Raw genomic sequence first — 18,898 nt, forward strand, 5'->3', positions numbered from 1 at the left:
TCTCTGACCTTAAGGCCTCACAAGATCTGGCCCAGTTACCTCTCTGATCTCTTCCCTGATTACTCTCCAAGTACATTCTGCTCCAGCCATGCTTATGCCTCGGGGCCTTAGCATGTGCTGCTCCCTCTGCATGAAACGATCTCCCCACAGATCTCTACCTGGCTTGCTCCCTTAACTCTTTCAGGTTCATCTTGCCTATTTAAGTTTACCTCCCCTCTCCCCCTGCTTCCCTGCTATATTTTTCTTGAAAGCACTCAAACATTCTACTACTTATTTATTAGTTGTCTCTCCTCACTGGAGTGTCAGCAACAATGAGAAGAAGGTGTTTGTTTCCTGAAACCCCAGCCCTAGGTGCTCAGCAAAGAGTTATTGAATGAATGGATGTTGTGTGTCAACTGCAGAAGCTCGGAGAATGGTAAATACAAACTGGAACCCAAAGTGGGGGTTGTGGGGTGCTGTGGAGCTCTTCTCCCCTCTCTCTTTATTCTTTTCCTCTGTAGTGATTCCCCACTTCACTAGAAGCCTGCCTCTTCCAGCAAATTTCCTTAAAACTGAAACGATGGGAGGTGAAGCCACTCCCTGCTCCTGGTAAACAACCAGAGCAAGTCGGCTTCTTGGACTTTGTGAGGACCGTCACAGCAAGGCCTTTGGCCATATAGTTTTAGGTTTTACAACCACCCCATTCTCAGGGATGCTTGTGCATCAAATATTTCTAGAGGACTCAAACCCCAATGATGGCAGTTGATGGCCTGTGGAAGAGGAGACATCAAGGTGGGTTGGTAAACGGTGATCAAATCCTATTGCAAAGTTTGTGATCTACACATAGCATGGACACCAGATAAACGATGCTTGGATCCTGAAGAACAATAGGATTCCTAGGGCTCCTGGGTGGCTCAGTCAGTTAAGCGTTGGACTTTAGTGCAGGTCATGATCCTACAGTTGGTGGGTTCAAGCCCCGCGTTGGGGGGCTGTGTGACAGCCTGGAGCCTGCTTCCGATTCTGTGTCTCCCTGTTTCTCTGTTCCTGCCTAGCTCCCTCTCTGTCTCTCTTCCTCAAAAATAAAAATATACATATTAAAAGAACAAGATCCCTGACATTCCAATTAGCACCCCACCTCCCGCCCTCCTACTTCAAGGAGCTTGGAGGAAGGGGTAGGTCCGCAGGCAAGGATCCACCCCTCCACCAAGCCCCGCCCCACTCCACTATCTCCTGCATGACCCCTCCTACCAGCGAATTCTCACATTGTGGCCCTGCCCTCCCTGCGGCCCCGCCCCATCCGCGAATCTCGCTGGGCCTTTCTCCCGCCCTCTTACTCCGCTCCCCGACTCTCAGGCCTGGACCACAGCTAGCCTCGCCCCTTCCGGCCTGCCGGGGCCCCTAGCTCCACGTCCGGCCCCGCCCCTAGCCACACCCGCTCGGTGCTTATCTAACATTGCGCGCGAAACTTGCAGGCTACGGCGGGCGGGGCTCAAGAGTGCGTCTCCGAGCGCGGAGCCGGGCATGTGGCAGTTTCAGGCGGAGACTTGCCGCTATGTCGGAGCAGGCGCCGGGGTCCTGCTCCCTTTCCCCAGTTGTCGAGGCTGAGGCCAACCAGATCGGCAGCCGGCGCAGCACCCGGGTCCCGGGCCTGGCAGCCTCGGAGGCTGCACCCGCCCCGGCTGAGAGCTCGGGGTCGGTCCCCTGGGCGCACCTGGACGCCCCAGCCCGGCTCCTGCTGCAGGCGCTGCAGGCGGGGCCGGACGGGGCGCGGCGCGGCCTGGGTCTGCTGCGGGCGCTGGGCAGTCGCGGCGGGGAGCCCTTCGGCTGGGGCCACGTCCTCGAGGCGCTGTGCCAGGAGGAGCCCGTCGTGGAGGGCCCGGACTGTCGCCTTGAGCTGTAAGTCGTCTGGTCGAGGGGCGCGGCGTTTCATCCTCCAAAGCTGGCGCCCGCCCACTTTTCTAGATGAGACGGAAACCCGGAGAGGTTAATTAGTTCCCCGCGGCCGGGCGTTTCTGCCACGCACCCTGTAGACTGGGGCATCCGACAGGCCTTTTTTGAGACCCTGTTGGGTGACCGCCCGAGCCGCAAACCTGCCTGGAACACAGGCCTTCGGCTGATGGTAAATGATGATTAGAAGCCAGCAGAGGGCTCTGGGCGCCTGGGGACTCAGCTGAGTGAGCGTCCCGCTTATGCTCCTTATGCTCGAGTCAGGTCATAATCTAGTGGTGGCTTCTGAGTTCCAGGCCAACTCGGGTTCTGTGCTGACAGATCAGGGCCTGGAGTCTGCTTCGGATTCTGTGTCTCCCTCTCTCTGCCCTTCTCCCCATGCTCGCTTGCTCGCTCTCTCAACAAAACAAAATAAAAACCAAAAACCCATTAAAAACCATTTTTTTAAAAAGCCAGTGGGCTCAAATAGATTCTGATCGCAGACTCCCATCTCTAAAGAAATGGAACTCATACCTCCAGCGTAGCGTACTCATGTATTTCGAAGTGTACACGAGTGTAAAAATAATGCCCAAGGGGTCCCTGAGTGGCTCATCAGTTCAGCCTCTGACTCTTGAATTGGACTCATGTCATGGTCTGGTGGTTTTATGGGATCCAGCCCCCTATCCCGCTTTGTGCTGACTTGGTGGAGCCTGCTTGGGATTCTCTCCCTCTCTCTGTCCACCACCCCCCTCCAAATAAATAAATAAAACTTTTTAAAAAGTAATGCACAATTACAAGGTATACAAAAATTTATAATGTGGTGACAGAAAGGACTTCTGTTGGAGTGCCTTTATAATGTCGAACTTTCTTTTTTTTCCTTAATGTTTTTTATTTATTTTTGAGAGACAGTGAGAGATAGCACGGGCAGGGGAGGGTCAGAGAGGGAGACACAGAATCTGAAGCAGGCTCCAGGCTCTGAGCTGTCAGCACAGAGCCCAACTCGGGACTCAAACCCACGCACTGTGAGATCATGACCTGAGCTGAAGTTGGATGCTTAACTGACTGAGCCACCCAGGTGCCCCAAATTGACCATCTTTTTAACTTTTGGTTATCTCTCTCACTTTGTGTTTTTCACAAAAATAAAAAGTCAGATTTTTTCCCTCTTTCCCACATCCCAGGTGCCCCTTGTGTACAGTGATAAGCAGCCCTGCAAAGTTTCATAGACAGTTGGGTGTAGACTTTACTTAAGTAAATAAATGAAATCTTTTTACAAAATTAAAAAAAAAAAGAAAAAGAGTCACCTGTTCGACTGCCTGAGTCAGCCAGGCAGCCCTGGAGTATTATTTTTATGTAAAGTTTGGGAAGGGACTTTTTTTGTTACGTAAAACAAGCGTGGATCTTTTATAGAGTAGGTTTCAACGTGAATTTTTGAGCTGAACTAGGAGATGTCAAAGAGCAGAGCCTAGCATAGAATACATGAATACATGCTCAATTTTTTAAAAATATTGAATAGTTCAGAGAACTTTTGGCTGTTTAGTAAAATGAACCCAAGCTGGCTTAAAAAAAATTGTTTTTTACTGTTTATTTATTTTAGAGAGGGAGAGAGACAGCATGAGCAGGGAAGGGTCAGACAGAGAGGGAGATACAGAATCTGAAGCAGGCTCCAGGCTCTGAGCGAGCTGTCAGCACAGAACCTGATGCAGGGCTCGAACCCACAAACCGTGAGACCATGACCTGAGCCGAAGTCGGATGCTTAACCGACTGAGCCACCCAGGCACCCCTCAAGCTGGCTTAACAACAATGTAAGATACACGCTCAGTGAATGCGTGTGGAATGCCAGCCGTCCCCCTCCATCCACACGCACTTAGGTACTGCCTCCAAGCCACCCTGTCTGTCCGTTGCCATCTAACCTGTAGCTCTACGCAGTCTGCCCTGTGCTCCTCCCCACAAGACGCTCCTGACTGCTTGTCCTCCTGCCACCCAGGAAACCGCTGCTGCTGCGGTTGCCCCGGTTATGCCAGAGGAACCTGATGGCCCTGCTGATGGCCGTTTGGCCGGCGCTGCCTGAAAGCGGACTACTGTCTGTTCTGCGGATTGCACGGCAAGACCAAAGCCCCAACCCTGACGCCTGGCTCCGGGCCCTGGGGGAAATGCTTCAAAGGGATCTGGACGGTGGGGTGTTGACTACGGGAGCATCCCCACTGTCTAGAAGCTGTCGGGGACAGCTCCAAGGCCTGTGTAGGAGGCTAGGTCCCGGAGACAGGAGGCTGAAATTGCCCCAGGCTCCAGATCCCGGAGAGGAAGAAGAGGAGGAGGAGGAGGAGGACCCCCAGCGGCCTGGGAAACGCAGAAAGGGGCCAGAGGAAGACCCTGCTGGGCCTGAGGAGGAGAGGGCCCCCAAAAGGTTCCGATGTTTGCAAAGGGAAGAAGAAGGTCATGAGGAGGAGAGATGCAAGCGTGAATCTTTGGAATCCCTGGCAGATGGAAAAGGTGCATCGCCCATTAAGAACCAGCCTGTCGGGGCTGAGCCCAGTGAGACTGAGCCCAGTGTGGCTGGCCAGAGTCTGGAGGATGCCAAGGGCCTCGCTGAGAATTTGGAGCTGCCCAAAGCTATCCAGGTACAAGAGTGGGGAGCCTGGGCTTAGAGGGATCCTCCAAGAGTGGGGGGGTTTATCCAGGGCAAACGCTAGTTGGCAGACTATTTTCCAACTATAACTGTGGTCCATAGAGCAAGGGGTTGGTCGTGGGGTTAAGAGAATATAGTCTCTGCTCCACAGACTCTGAGGACGAGGTAGGAAGGAAGTTAGTTACTGGAGGTGGGGAACCTTTGGCCTAATGATGTACAACATGAGGGTAAAGGGTGCCAGGCAGGAAGGGAAGCTCCGGAGCTATCTGATGGGGGATGGGACCGTGCCAGTGTCCAGCCTGTCCTCCCAACCCAAGGCCTGGGTCTGCCCCATTAGGGTGGTTGCAGAGAGGACAAATCTAGACAGCTGGATTCCCATGGGCCATGTCTACTTGGAGTTCTTAAGTACTTTTCAGTGGTAGGCTTTGTGTTTTTGGTCTTCATGAATCATCTTTGCCCCCTAGCTCCCACTGACCCGGAGCCTTCTCTGGAGAGGGAACTAGGGCTGGGCTAGGGGCCAGCTGCGCTGGTAGGGACTCGGCAGTGATGGGGTTCTCCTCTGCAGGACCAGGTTCCCAGGCTGCAGCAGCTGCTCAAGACCTCTGGGGAGGTAACTGGCCCCTGCTCACCATTGCCCTTCTCCCACCTTCTGCCTGGACCTCAGCCATGCCCAAGGGAGCACAGGCTGTTTGGACGGCGAGGGTCAGAGTGAAGGTCTGAGGACCGTCGCTGCAGGGGCTCTTCTTGGCCCAAGTACAGCTATGTCATCTAACCCCAGAGCAGTCCCTCTCCTCTGGTAGAATCCAGGGCCCTCACCCACCCGCTGTGCCAGACAAAGGGGTGGCCTCTGACTTGTCACCCAGGGCCCTGCCAGCCCTAACGTGGCATCTGCCTTTCCAGGGCTTGGAGGGCGCCCCTCCGGTGGAGCTACAGTTTCTCCACGAATGCAGTCCGAGCCAGGTGAGTCCAGGAAGACGGCCTGGCCCCCAAAGTACGTGCCCTCGCCCCAGTCTTTTTCCATGTAAGTCTGTGTTTCCTGGCCTCGTGTGGGACTTCGGAGAGGCGAATTTATTGGGTTTTTTGGTCTCTTGGGCAGGGGTCACCCTGTGTGCTTCTTTTTAGCCCTTGGCTCCTCAGCATAGGGCCGCTCTCCCTGCCTTGCCTTACCTTGGTGTGTCCTTGCCCTACCCATTCCGCTGCCCAGCTGGCTTGAGCAGCGGCTGACCAAGTGTCTCTGCTTCCCTCCTACTCGCCAGGTGGAGCTGCTGTGTGCGCGGCTGCAGCTCCCACAGCTCTCGGACGCAGCTCTCCTGCAATTCTGCACCTGGCTTCTGTCCCTCTCCCCAGATCTTAGCCTCAGCAATGCCACCATTCTGACCAAGAGCCTCTTTCTCAGACGGGTAGGTGCACTGGGATACATTGGGACAATGGGGGAGAGAATGTGAGCCCGCAGAAGGGTGTGCTTGGGAGAGGGGGTTCCCAAGGCTGCCTGGGGCACGAGAAGGGCACACACCTCCAGGCCATCTCTCCGCATGGCATCTCAGTCCTCCCTGGTGGCCCCAGACCCTTCCAGAAGCTGAAGGGATTTGAGAGCTGGGGAAGGGAGCTTTGTGTCTTCCCATGTGAGTTCTAGATTAAAAAGCCTTTGTTTTTTCTTTGTAACGTCTGTCACCATCTAAAAACATGTCTGATAAGCATTTATTATGGGAAGAAGAAAGGAGTGAATGAAATTTTCCTCCCCTCTGGCTCTAGATTCTGTCTCTGACCTCCTCAGCCTCCCGCCTGCTCATGACTGCCCTCACCTCCTTCTGTGCCAAGTATGCCTATCCTGTCTGCAGAACCCTTCTTGGCCCCGTGCTCCAGACCCCAGGAACTGGTAATTCTGGAACCAGCCCTGACCCAGTGACTCTCCCCTCTCTGTTCCCAGCACCCTTCACTCCAGGGTGGCCCTGGCAGTTGCATATTCAGTCAGTAAAGTTACCTGCTGCTTCCCTGACGATGCCCCCTATGAGCCAGGCCTTCTGTTCCATCCTCTCCTGCCATTTCCTCCCAGACATCCTCCCCTGCTGTCCCCTACCCAGGTCCAGCTCAAACAGAGTTACTCTGCTGCCTTATGAAGGACGAGGCCCTGGAGCCAGACACACAGGTTCTAATGCTGGGGTGAGTGTGCCGGCCTCTGTGCTGCCCCCGCCTCCTCCCACCGGCCAGGCCGGCTCGCGGCATTCTGGGACTGGAGCTGGCTGGGTACCAGGCGCTGTGCCCGAAAGGCAGGCAGCTGCACAGCAGATGCCCCCTCTCGCTGTTGCCTGAGACTGGCCTGTGCCTCCCTCCCATGGGCTCGTGCCAGTTGCCATCCCGTGAACCTTCCCAAAGCCAAGGTCTCCTCCTTTCATGCCGCTGCCAAGGCAGAGAGGGCAGAGAAGAGGCTGGCAGTCCCTGCTCCTGCATAGTGCACTGCAGAGTTGGAACATGGCACCGTGGTTAAGAGCGTTGGCTCTGGGGTCAGACAGACAGGATTGCACGTCTCCACCTTGCCTTGGCTGCATCCAAACAGGTTACTTCATCTCTCTGAGCCCTTGTTTCCTCATGTGAAAATGAGGACGGTACTTGTTCCGTGGGATTTTTCTAGCTATCAAACATGGTAATGCACATAGAACTCGGCACAGTACTTGGCCCCTAGTTAGTGCTCAAAGATTGTTATTAAATTGATGTCGGGTTTGGGTATTAAACTTGGGGAGTCCTGATCCAGACGTGTAAGGACAATGGGTCGCTAAGACCCCATTGGACAAGAATGTGAAATATAAAACGCTAACTGCAACATGAGAAGGGGGCAACCCGAAAAACCACATCAGCCACCTCTTATCCAGTACGTTCTCTGTGCTTTGTAGATTCGTTATCTCAGTCTTCATGCAGTCCCGTGAGGTCGGTGCTCTTGCCACCATAGAGATGGAAAAATGACGCTCAGAGTAGTTGAGGGACGTGGCCAAGGTCACCCAGCCAGCCAGTGGTAAAGCCTGGGATCTGACTCAAGACCGTGCACCCACGAAGCCACACTGTTTCGATGTGACGCGCTGCCTTTGCACGAAAGCAGGGGACCGAGCAGTAGGACAGGAAGCACAGGGGTGGACCTGCCGTGGGACGCCTCTGCAGGGCAGGCCGCCTTCTCTAGAAAGCCTCCTGGGTATCATCTCACTGCACCCCTGCCTCATCCACACCTTTTGTTCCCGGGATGCACTCTCCACTCCTGCTTATTTTTCAGGGAACCTTTGTACCTGCTCACGCCAAACCCTTCACCGTCCCTTCCAGAAGTCTCGGGCTGGAGCCTTCCCAGCACCAAGTATGTCTGGCTGCTGAATGGCCGCCAGCAGCAGGGGCTCTGAGTCCTTCTTTGGTTAGCTGGGAATCTTGGCTGTCTCCAGGGCCTGGCCCTGCCTTGGAGTAGGAGCAGTGGATTCCCACGCGTGGACCGGTCTCACCGGGGCCTCTGCATTTTGCAGACAGATCTTGGAGCTGCCCTGGAAAGAGGAGGTGTTCCTGGTGTTGCAGTCACTCCTGGAACGGCAGGTAAGCAGGCTGCCTGGGGAAGGGTGGACTGAGGAGTGCTGCGGTGCTGTGGCCGGGTGTGGGGCTCCTGGTTTCTGATCCCTCCAGTGGTGGACGGGCAAGCAAAACAGGTGCCCCCTGACAGCGGGGGAGTCCTGGGGCTGGAAAGGCTGGTAGCAGAAAGCTGACTGCCTGGTAAGTTCCAGCCCTGCCTCTTCCTAGCTGTGTGGCCTTGGGGAGGGACTTTTTGATGTGTTTGTGTGTAAATTTAGTTTTATTTTTGAATAGGTTATAGATTATTTGTTCACAAATTAAAAAAAATTTTTTTTAATGTTTATTTATTTTTGAGACAGAGAGAGACAGAGCACGAGTCGGGGAGGGGCAGAGAGAGTGGGAGACACAGAATCCGAAGCAGGTTCCAGGCTCCGAGCTGTCAGGGCAGAGCCTGACATGGGGCTTGAACTCACAGACCACGAGATCATGACCTGAGCTGAAATCAGACGTTTAACCGACTGAGCCCCCCGGGTGCCCCGTTGGTTCACAAATTTTAAAGCTCAAAGGATATGGTGAAAAATATTCCCCCAGCCATCCAGGTTCCCCTCTGCAGGGCTAGTCAGGGTTGCCAGTCCCGGGGGCCCTCCCAGAGCTGGTTTTCTGTGTACGGACATGTGTTTAAGTGACACACCAAGCTCAGTTCTCTGGACTCTGCTTTTTTAACTTGACGTATATTTTGGCAATTTTTCTTTTTCTTTTTCTGGAGGGGGGGGAGTTTCCTCTTTTTTTTTTAAATTTTTTATAATGTTTTTTATTTATTTTTGAGAAACAGAGAGAGATAGTGTGAGCAGGAGAGGGTCAGAGAGAGAGGGAGATACAGAATCTGAAGCAGGCTCCAGGCTCTGAGCTAGCTGTCAGCACAGAGCCCAACATGGGACTCGAACCTGCGAACTGTGAGATCATGACCTGAGCCAAAGCCGGATGCTTAACCGACTGAGCCACCCAGGCGCCCCAATTTTGGAGATTTTCCCATATAACTGCCTGAAGTTCTACTTCATTTGTTTATAACTTAGGGAGTTGGCTTGACCACTTTATGCCTCAGTTTCCTTATCTACAAAATGGAACTGATGACAGTACCTACCACCCGCGGCTGGGGTGAAGTTGAAATGGATAATTGGTGTAAAGTGCTCGGAACAGTGCCGGATGCATAATAAGGATTGATGACATTACTGAGAGCTACTGTTATTATGCTGGCTGTATCCCTTGGGACTCCTCACTCCTTTATACCTGCAGCCGCCAAGCCTGGCCAAGACCTCTATGCCGGGCTTTATATGCACTGTCTCATTTAATCCTTTTCACCATCTTTAGGGATAGATATCATGAACCCCATTTTACAGATGCGGAAACAGAGGCTTCATGTGGTTAAGTGGCCTGCCCAGGGTTACCTAGTCAGGAAGTGGTAGAGTTGGGAGTTGAATCCAGGGCCCTTTCCTGTTCTGTCCCGTCTCCCAACATGTGCAGGTGGAGATGACCCCTGAGAAGTTCAGTGTGTTGATGGAGAAGCTCTGCAAAGAGGGGTCAGTGGCCGCCACGTCCGTGGCCTATGCCAAGCTCATGCTGACAGTGCTGACCAAGTACCAGGCGGATGTGAGTATTGGCAGGGCCACGAGGCTGGTCCCGATGCTCTGACTGTGCCGCGAGGGTGTACATCTAGATGTTTGCCGGGGAAGACACCCCGAGTATTAGCCACGGAAACTACGATTCAAGCCGAGGACTGAGGAATGAGACTGCTTGGGAGTTCATTCATCCAGCAACACCGCTGTGGGCCAGATGTCATGTGGGGCATTGGGGAATGAATAGTGACCAGGATGCAGTCCCCATCCTTGACCTGGCACTCTCCACCGGTGCCAGGCTAGTGAGGCAGGAGAGCAGTAATAACCAGATCACTGTAGGATAGTCTATGGATAGTTCGCTGTGGCTGCAGCCTAAGAACACAAGAGTGGATGGTGGTTGGGGTGAGGTTCGAGACTAGAGTTAAAACACTGAGGGCTAGGGGCGCCTGGGTGGCTCAGTCGGTTAAGCCTCCGGCTTCGGCTCAGGTCAGATCTCACGTTCGTGGGTTCGAGCCTCGCGTCGGGCTCTGTGCTGACAGCTAGCTCAGAGCCTGGAGCCTGCTTCCGGTTCTGTGTCTCCCTCTCTCTGCCCCTCCCCCTCTCATGCTCTGCCTCTCTCTGTATCAAAAATAAATAAAACATTAAAAAAACATTTAAAACACTGAGGGCTAATACTGCATAGCCCCTGCTCCATTTAGGCAGTGCTCTAAACTCTTTGCTTATAACATAAGCAAAACATATGTTAGCCCAATGAAAACGTGCCATTATTAGCTCCATTTTACAGATGAGGAAATTGAGACCCACATTGCCAGGCCAGGCTCGCCATCTTAGGGAGGACCCTGTAGGTTATGATGAGGAGCATGGAGTTTATCTTGAAGGCCAGGCATCCTTGGCTATTGGCGCTTTAGCTATTCGGGGGCGTCACAGGCCCATCTGATGATTTGATGAAAGCTATTGATCCTTCCAGAAAAATGAAAAGAGGAACACGCATCTTATGCACAATTTTGGGGGCTCCTGGACCCACTGGAGACCCTGGTGCACCCAGGTGCCCCTAAACATTTTTTTTTTTAATGTGGCTGACCTAGTAAGTTGTTCAGTTAACATCTGACCCCTGGTCCACTGGAACCCGAAGACCTTGCTTAATCATAGTAGAAAGTGGGTTTAGATATCTCCTCCATTGTCCTTATGTCCTAGATTCCTCTCTCCTTCCTAAACAGTGCCAAGGGGCAGAGGGGAAAGGGATCGGCTGCTGGAGTCCCCATAATGATTCCTCCTTCTTCCCCAGATCACTGAGGTCCAGAGGCTGGGCCTGGCCACAGCCCTAGAGCTCAACACCACTTTCCTGAGGAAGTCTCTGCAAGCCGCCCTGAGACGTCTGGCTCCCTGACCATCCGCCAAGGGCCCGTACTGCTGGGGCTCCCTCACCAGCTTCCTGAAGGATGCATCTGCCCTCAGTACCTCTCCCTGACCCCTTGCCTGGAGGGAAAGGCCGAGCCTGGTGATCTTGGCCTTCCAGCCAGCAGGCAGGGTCCTGGGCTAGGGGGGTTGGATGGGCTCACTCCTTGTCGCTTTTCCTTCAGGTTGCAGGAACAGAAACTTTCTGATAGCCCTCAGAGTCAAAGCAGACCCAGAATAGATGAATGATGCTTCAGGAGCCCTGGGATGACCGGTGTGCTCAGCACAAATATCTTATGCTCAAGTGTATGTTACGACCCTCTGTATTCTTTGTGACTTGGATAATAATTTATTAAAAAGCAGATATTTAATCAAAAGCAGTAAGTTTAATGTCTTATTCGAAGCAGTGTCTGCCTTCCTATCGACTCTGGGTGTTTGTTGGAAACTAACACACGCTGCCACCCACCTACTCAGTGACAAGGGGCATCCTTTTCCTGCTGAAATACTCTGTGAGGGGAAGGTGACAGAGTTCTCAAGTTCATTCATTCCCCTTCTGTGCGAAGGTGTGATGCCACTCACGTCAGCCCTATCAGAGCTGTCTGTTGAAGAGGTGAAGGGCACACTGACCCCCCGGGAATTGGCCGTGAAGGTAGAGGCAGCTCAGTCTGGAGGTGGAGAAGGCTTTTGAGGGGGAGTCTGTAGGGCTTCTGGGATTTCTGTGGGCAGAAATGAGGATGGGGCCGGTTGGACAGAGGAAGGAGCAGAAAGGGGTGTGCAGTGATGGGCGTGTTTGTCGGTGTTAGCTAGGGAGGCACCTGTCCATAGTCAATATTATGATGACATTGAGTCAGCTATGAAGTGAACATTCATTACAGCACCTTCCCAGCTCTTCCCCGCTGCAGGCTTTGAGGGGCCAGGAACCGAAATTTGGTGACATTTCCCTTCTCACAACGTCCTCTGAAGCCCTGAGCCCCAGAGCAAGATGGTGAGGGAGCGGTCGGGAGCAAAGCCTGCTTTTGAGACCTGTGGACGGCAGGAGGAAGTGGGCAGAAAAGGTTGGAGGGACAAACACGGGGCAGTAGCACACTCTCAGCGGCCAGTACGGTGCGGTGCCCAGTAATAGCGTCTTAAACGCCTGGCAGTAGCTGGCCCGAACAAGAATTCGGGGGCCACGGGGGGCCCAAGGACCGCGGAATCTGTCCCCTGGTCTTCGAGCCGCTCTAGCTGTGCAACGCGCGGCAGCGCCCTCCAGCGGCCACAGACGGTGACGCTCCCCGGGATCGCGTGTTTCGGCCGCCGAGCTCCAGGAGGAAAGCTGCATCTCGCGAGAACCGGAGCCTTATTTGAGCGCATGCGCGACTCGCATTACTCTTTTCCTGCTACTGCGGTGTGCGGCAACATGAGGTCAGTGTCAGTTGCGCAGCCATCCGCTCCCATCTGCGCCCCCTCACACCCTGGTGGGGAGAGAGTTGCGGGCTGAATCGGGGGGATCCTTGCCTGCGCTTCGCTGGGGGGCATTTCTTGCCGGATGCCGCCCTGCAGGCCCGGCGTTCGAGTTCGCGCGCCCGGCCCGGCCGCTAGGAGGGTAGTTCCTCCCGGCTTCCATCTTTATCGAACCCAAAGCTCCCGATTTGGTGTCCGAAGAACCGTGGGTGTGCGTCGTAAGCCATTCCCCGGTTTTGAACCCGGAGGCCTCGGACTACGCCGAGGGCGTTGATCGGCGCCTCCCGGGTCCTGAGCGCTCGTCTTGCTTCTGTCTTGCAGCAGCAAAGTCTCCCGCGACACCCTGTACGAGGCGGTGCGGGAAGTCCTGCACGGGAACCAGCGCAAGCGCAGGAAGTAAGCGCGCGTGGCCGCGGGGAGGGCGGGCCCGGAGCGCGGTGGCTTGGGCAGTCGCGGGCGGCTGGCTAACTTTGTTTCCTTCTCTAAGGTTTTTGGAGACGGTGGAGCTGCAGATCAGCTTGAAGAACTATGACCCTCAGAAGGACAAACGCTTCTCTGGCACCGTCAGGTTGGCACCGTTCTGATCCCACCCAGCTCTCCGTGCCCCCGCGCCCGTCGCCTGCCTTCGGGCTCCCGGTTGAGCTTGAGGCGGCGGGCACGTGCGGCACTGACGCGCTTGGGTAGTTCAGACCCCCTGTTCCGGGCAGGCGTGGCTGGACGGACCCCCACCCTGGGTCTTAAAACAAGAGGGGAGGCGTGGGGAGGCCTTGGCCAAGCCTGCCGGCTAGTTTGAGAAGCCAGACTAGTTGTTGGTGAATGTGGATCTTCTGGGTAAGGCTCAGTGGCTGCAGCGATCCCAGACCCCTTCACCTGCCCTTGGAGTCCCAGGCTGGGTTTGACCTGTTCTGTCCCCCAAAACACAGGCTTAAGTCCACTCCCCGCCCCAAGTTCTCCGTATGTGTTCTGGGGGACCAGCAGCACTGTGACGAGGCCAAGGCTGTGGATATTCCCCACATGGACATTGAGGCGCTGAAGAAACTCAACAAGAATAAAAAATTAGTCAAGAAGCTGGGTGAGTGTGCCTCGGCATGGTTTTGTGTTTGGGCAGACAGTTCCCATGGGAATGGTCCAAAAGTGGCATTTCCATTTGTGGGGTGTTGTTGTTTTTTTTTAATGTTTATTTTTGAGAACAAGTGGGAACACAGGGGAGGCGCAGGCAGGGAAAGGGAAGATCCAAAGTGGGCTCTGCGCTCACAGCGAGAGCCCAATGTGGGGCTTGAACTCCTGAACCAGGAGCTCATGACCTGAGGAAGCTGAACTCCTGAACCAGGAGCTCATGACTGAGCCACCCAGGTGCCCGCCCCGCCCCCCAACTTGGATTTTTAAAACTATGGAAGAGGGGATAGAATGGTGAAGGAAAGGATCTGCTGTGGTTAGTTGGCTTGTGGTCATTTTTAACCTTTTAAAGATTCCGTTTTATGTTTTCTTAGTCAAGTGCTGGTATGTTTTGAATAAGGAGGTCTATCTAAAGCTCTGATTTCTTTTTTCATCTTTATCCTTTGTGGTGTAAGCATTTTACAGATAGGAAATCAGTGCCCTAGTTACCATGTAACTAGAAAGTAGGAGGCAGAATTTGAACTTAAGTCTTAACAAGAATGTGTATTTTCTTTATTGAAACTTAAGAGTGGGTCAGCCTGGGGTTCTGACCAGATTTCATGTGAATGTTGGACCAGGAAAAGGCCAACAGGATAGAGAAACTGGAGTGAGAGGATTAAAGACTTGGTGTGTGGAGAGAGGACCAGAGGGGATGGTTAGAGGCCACTTCTGCGGTTGGTTGGCAGTTGCCTTCAGGGGCCGGGTCCTAAGCATCCAATGGCTTCTTTTTACCAGCCAAGAAGTATGATGCCTTTTTGGCTTCCGAATCTCTGATCAAGCAGATCCCACGAATCCTGGGCCCTGGCCTCAATAAGGCTGGCAAGTTCCCCTCCTTGCTGACCCACAATGAGAACATGGTGGCCAAAGTGGATGAAGTGAAGTCCACTATCAAATTTCAGATGAAGAAGGTAAGGAGGTCTGACTGGGTTGCATAGGTTAAGCTGTTGTGATGGTACCACCAGTCCCGAAATTTTTTAATAAATTTTCATTTATTTTTTCTGAACTCTGAATTCTCTAAATGGGAGCCCTGATTTACGTTTCTGTGGATACTTAGGACGTGTGACAGTCATTGAGCAAGGTTGAAGCTTCTCACCAGCCCTAGTCTTCCTGGCCTGGGGTCACAGTATGTTTATTAGTGACTGGAGGGCAAATTGGACCATCTGGCTTGTAGATGTGCCTACTCTCTTACTCGGATGCATCTAGCCACCGACCTGATTGACTTTTCCCACAGGTGCTGTGTCTGGCAGTTGCTGTTGGCCACGTGAAGATGACAGATGATGAGCTTGTGTACAACATCCACTTAGCTGTAAATTTCCTGGTATCATTGCTCAAGAAGAATTGGCAGAATGTCCGGGCTTTGTACATCAAGAGCACCATGGGCAAGCCCCAGCGCCTGTACTAAGGCACAGCTTAATAAACCCTAGTGCTACCTACCACCACCTGTCTGCCTTTGTGACTAAGGGAGAGGGAGTGCTCTGTGCGCTGGCATTGTGCCAGAGCACTGTGCTGATGAGCTATTTCTGGACCCAGTGATGGCTAGTCAATTCTCCATACTGCAAACCAGGAAGTGCATTCTGTCTACCTTCCAAACCATGTGGTCTGATTATTTAGATCTCTTGGATACTTGTAACATGACAGTAGGGCTCTGAACCAGGCCTGAAGCTTTTCTGTACCCTGAGGGGCACAGCTGGGCTAGGACTCCAGCCTGCTGTGATTCTGGTTAGGGCCTTCACAGTGAGGACATTGACTCTGTCCTTGGCAGTGTGCTTAACCTGTGACCTGAAGTTCCTTCCCTTTAACACCATTGGTTCTTTCTGTGGGCTTTTTTGTTTGGATTTGCTCCTCTAAATGGTGCGTTTAGGCTCAGTCTATAGGGATCACAAGGAATGTCCCAAATGGAGATTGGATTCCTGGATTCTGGTCTGCAACCCTGATCTATCCAGTATTTGCTTGTGACCCCAAGATGAATACTGTATATTCAGGGGTAGTCATTTACTCTTAGATGTTTGGGAGGACACAAGTAGGAGACCTGTACAGTATTGTAATTCATCGACCTTGTTTTCTGCGGGAGCTTAGCAAGCAGGTAGAATCCGGCTGTGGAAGCTTTTAGGCCCTTTGTACTGGGTAGGCTCTGCCGCCACCTGACCCAAAGTAAGCAGTTTCCTGTTCTGGTCTCCAATACACAGTATGGGAAAGTTGGTTTTGGTATGGGAAATAACCTGTGATTTTAACATTAGACTTGCACCTGCTTCATTTAACTTTGGTAATAGGTTCATCTCTCCATCTCTTAATACAGCTGGAAGGCTAATTCAAAGCATAAATAAAAATCTGTCTTCTTGAACTAAGCTTGAACCGTTAAAGTAGTAACTGTCCCTAACTTTGCTTACAAGGTAAAATAGCTGTAGTCTGTTCTTGTGATGAGCCCTGAATATGGGTTCTCAAGGTTAACAGGCCTAGAATTGCTCCCTACTCTGGGCTATTGCCATGGTAATAGAGGAATGATAAAATACCTAGGCATGTCATGTTCCCTATAGGTGAGGGGGAGAAGCTGGTGTATTGGAACTTTATTAGATTTTACGCATAGTAAAAGTGATGAGAAGTTTACTTAATGGAGAGTTAGCCGTGTTTAACTCATGGAGTAAAATAATTATCTGAGGTTTCCTAGAGTTCTAAAATGTTTGTAACCAGAAGAAAAAAGGCAATACTAAAGGTGAGAAGGTTTGATACTTCCGATGACTAGAGGAATGTGATCAAAAATGACAAGTGTAAATACAACTGGCCTCTTGCACTGCTGCAAATCAGGCACTAAATACAACTGAAAAAGCGGAAGCACAAAACAAGTCCCCTCTGGAGTTTGCTAAGTTGGGTCCCAGCTGCATCTCTAGCAGCCAATCCCGAGGCCCCTGGTGGGCAGGGCTTCTGAGGACTGCAAACCACCCCAGAGCCTAAGACCAGAGGGACCTTTGTTCCACCAGCAGTGGTGCCTTCCTGAGCAATGTCTTGGAGCCGAGGGTTTTAGATGCAGTTCTGGTGACCCTGTGCGTGCTCCACTATTTGTTGGGTGCAAAGAGACCAGCTACCTCATTCATAAGGCATGTGAGGTTGAGCAAGTCTATTCTCTAAGGTGTTTTTCCATCTGAAATTGCAGCTGACGTACCAGCCTAAAAGGCAGGAGTGCCGACTTCAAGGCGTTACATGCCTTGCACGGTGCACTTAGTACTAAAACAGCAGCTGTTGAATGGCAGTCACGTGTGGCTACCTACATCAACGTTCCAGTCCTGTTCCAGTCCCAGTACCCAGTACGTAGAATCTGCTTATCTGGCTCAGTTGTATTTAGATGCTGATGAATGGGGAGAACAAGGTGGCTTCAATATTAGCCACACCCTCCATTTTGAAATGAGCCAAGGATTAAAAACTTGGACACTCTAGAGAAAGGTGAATGGGTGTTTTAGAAATACTTAGGGACTTGAGTCTTCCTGGATTGCTTTGAATCACCTGGATTTAAATCAAACCCATTCTATTAAGCCTTACTTACTGGGCTAGGAATCTGTAAAAGCCAACTATACTAAACTGCTGACCCTAGTGGGGTCTACCTGGCTGTGGGGAACTTGTTTACAGCCGTGGGGCTTGCTCTCGGGGATCCACGGCAGCACAATAAAGAGCCTCAAATTCCTGTCTCTGGGATGATCAGTCTAAAGCTTAGTGTGCACCTGAGAAATCAGGGTTCAGCTATCTGGGAGCCCCAGTTCTCCAGCATTAGCACTATAGAAAATAAAGAGCCCCTAGGAAACCTCAAAGTGGCACCCGGGCCTTGACTGTAGAATTTACAAAAAGATGGCATTCCTCACTCAGGAACATTAGAACAGAAACGGGCACGAAAGGCAGTACTACGGTCCCAGTCTCAGGGATCCAGCCATCCTGGCCCTTCACGGCTTCCCACAGGACCCTGAGCAGGTAAGAGCCACTCCCAGGAGTCTGGGCTTCAGGCTCACAAGACTCCCCTGCTTACTGATTCCCGCCTTACTTTGGGACCTTGAAACCAGTCGTTGCCCACATCTGGATCTCTTACACTGGCCTGTGGGGGCAAGGAGATGGGGAGATGGTGGGGCGGAGAGACCAGCAAGGAGGCCAGCCATATCTCACTTGAATTTTCTGCAGGAGACCTACATGATTCTAAATCCTCTCAAGGCTGTCTACTGCTCTTTACTCCGGGATTGGGAAGGCAACAACACACATGATGATGCCTCAAGCGTCCGGTAGACAGAATGACCTGCTAAACCCAGAGATGGGATTTTGCATCCAGTCCTAGGCAGGGCACATGGTGGGTCCTTCATAAACCAATTTCTGACTCCAGGACCCATAACCGCCTGGCTGGGACTCCAGGGACCCTCCTCATCCTGCAAGTGACAGTCTGGGCCAGCCATCTAATGCTATGGACTAAGACAAAAAAACTACCAGACTAAATAGTCTACTAGGTACACGGTCTCGGAGTCAGGCCGACCACATTCAAATCTTGGTGTTGCCAAGTGAGGAGAGCACTTAACTTCAGTGTTTCCCCCTTGCAAATTTGGAGGCTGGACCAGAATGATCTCGAGATTCTAGAGTAGGGTTGCCAAATTGAGCACATGAAAATACAGAATGCTTATTTAAATTTGAATTTCAGATAAACAATGCATATCCATTGAGGATACCGTCTCCTTCCCATCCCCACTCTGGTCCCTGCTGGACGAACACAAGTTGGCTCAGAGGGGAGAGCAGGACCTTCCCAGGCAGGCAGGTTGGAAGCTGGCTTCCCCGGCTAGCAGCCATCCACCTGGGGAAGCACTCTTCTTCCCTGAGGCTCTTCTCTGGTGTACAGTGAGGACAGGACAGAGAAGCAGTGGCAGCCACCACGAAGCCTGGGGACTTAGCGGGCCCATCTCCATAGTCGTGTGACCTTGGGCAGGTCACTTCAAAGAGACAGTGCAACAGTAGAACCTAGGCCAGTACTGGGCACATGTCAGCACTCAACTCCTGGCAGGAGGGGGTGGGAGAAAGGGAATCTGCAAAACTTTCATGGGACCCTGAGTACGAGTATGGCTTGGGGGCCCCCCAGCAGAGGCGGAGTAGGGTGGGGTGACCCACGAAGAGCTAACTTAGCATACCACCCGTTGGAAGCTTATCCAACCCACAAAGGTCTAGCACACGCTGGTCACACAACTAACCCACAAACAAATAACTTTAA

At 52.5% G+C, this 18,898-nt stretch overlaps 2 protein-coding genes across 2 annotated transcripts; both read left to right on the top strand.

Moving 5' to 3' along the window:
• Positions 1-1,406: 1,406 nt before the first annotated feature.
• On the top strand, positions 1,407-11,456 carry FANCE (FA complementation group E). The gene is made up of 10 exons (XM_029944382.1): positions 1,407-1,875; positions 3,890-4,523; positions 5,097-5,141; positions 5,432-5,491; positions 5,788-5,931; positions 6,284-6,407; positions 6,613-6,691; positions 8,029-8,095; positions 9,590-9,715; positions 10,967-11,456. Exons 1-10 carry the CDS (start codon positions 1,532-1,534, stop codon positions 11,066-11,068), a joined length of 1,725 nt encoding a protein of 574 aa, XP_029800242.1. The 5' UTR covers positions 1,407-1,531; the 3' UTR covers positions 11,069-11,456.
• A 747-nt stretch (positions 11,457-12,203) lies between these two features.
• On the top strand, positions 12,204-15,110 carry RPL10A (ribosomal protein L10a). The gene is made up of 6 exons (XM_029944383.1): positions 12,204-12,480; positions 12,841-12,915; positions 13,007-13,087; positions 13,443-13,591; positions 14,410-14,582; positions 14,906-15,110. Exons 1-6 carry the CDS (start codon positions 12,428-12,430, stop codon positions 15,074-15,076), a joined length of 702 nt encoding a protein of 233 aa, XP_029800243.1. The 5' UTR covers positions 12,204-12,427; the 3' UTR covers positions 15,077-15,110.
• Positions 15,111-18,898: the final 3,788 nt, after the last annotated feature.

This window comes from Suricata suricatta, chromosome 7 (assembly GCF_006229205.1).
Source record: "Suricata suricatta isolate VVHF042 chromosome 7, meerkat_22Aug2017_6uvM2_HiC, whole genome shotgun sequence".
In the NCBI taxonomy this organism is placed as follows: Eukaryota; Metazoa; Chordata; class Mammalia; order Carnivora; family Herpestidae; genus Suricata; species Suricata suricatta.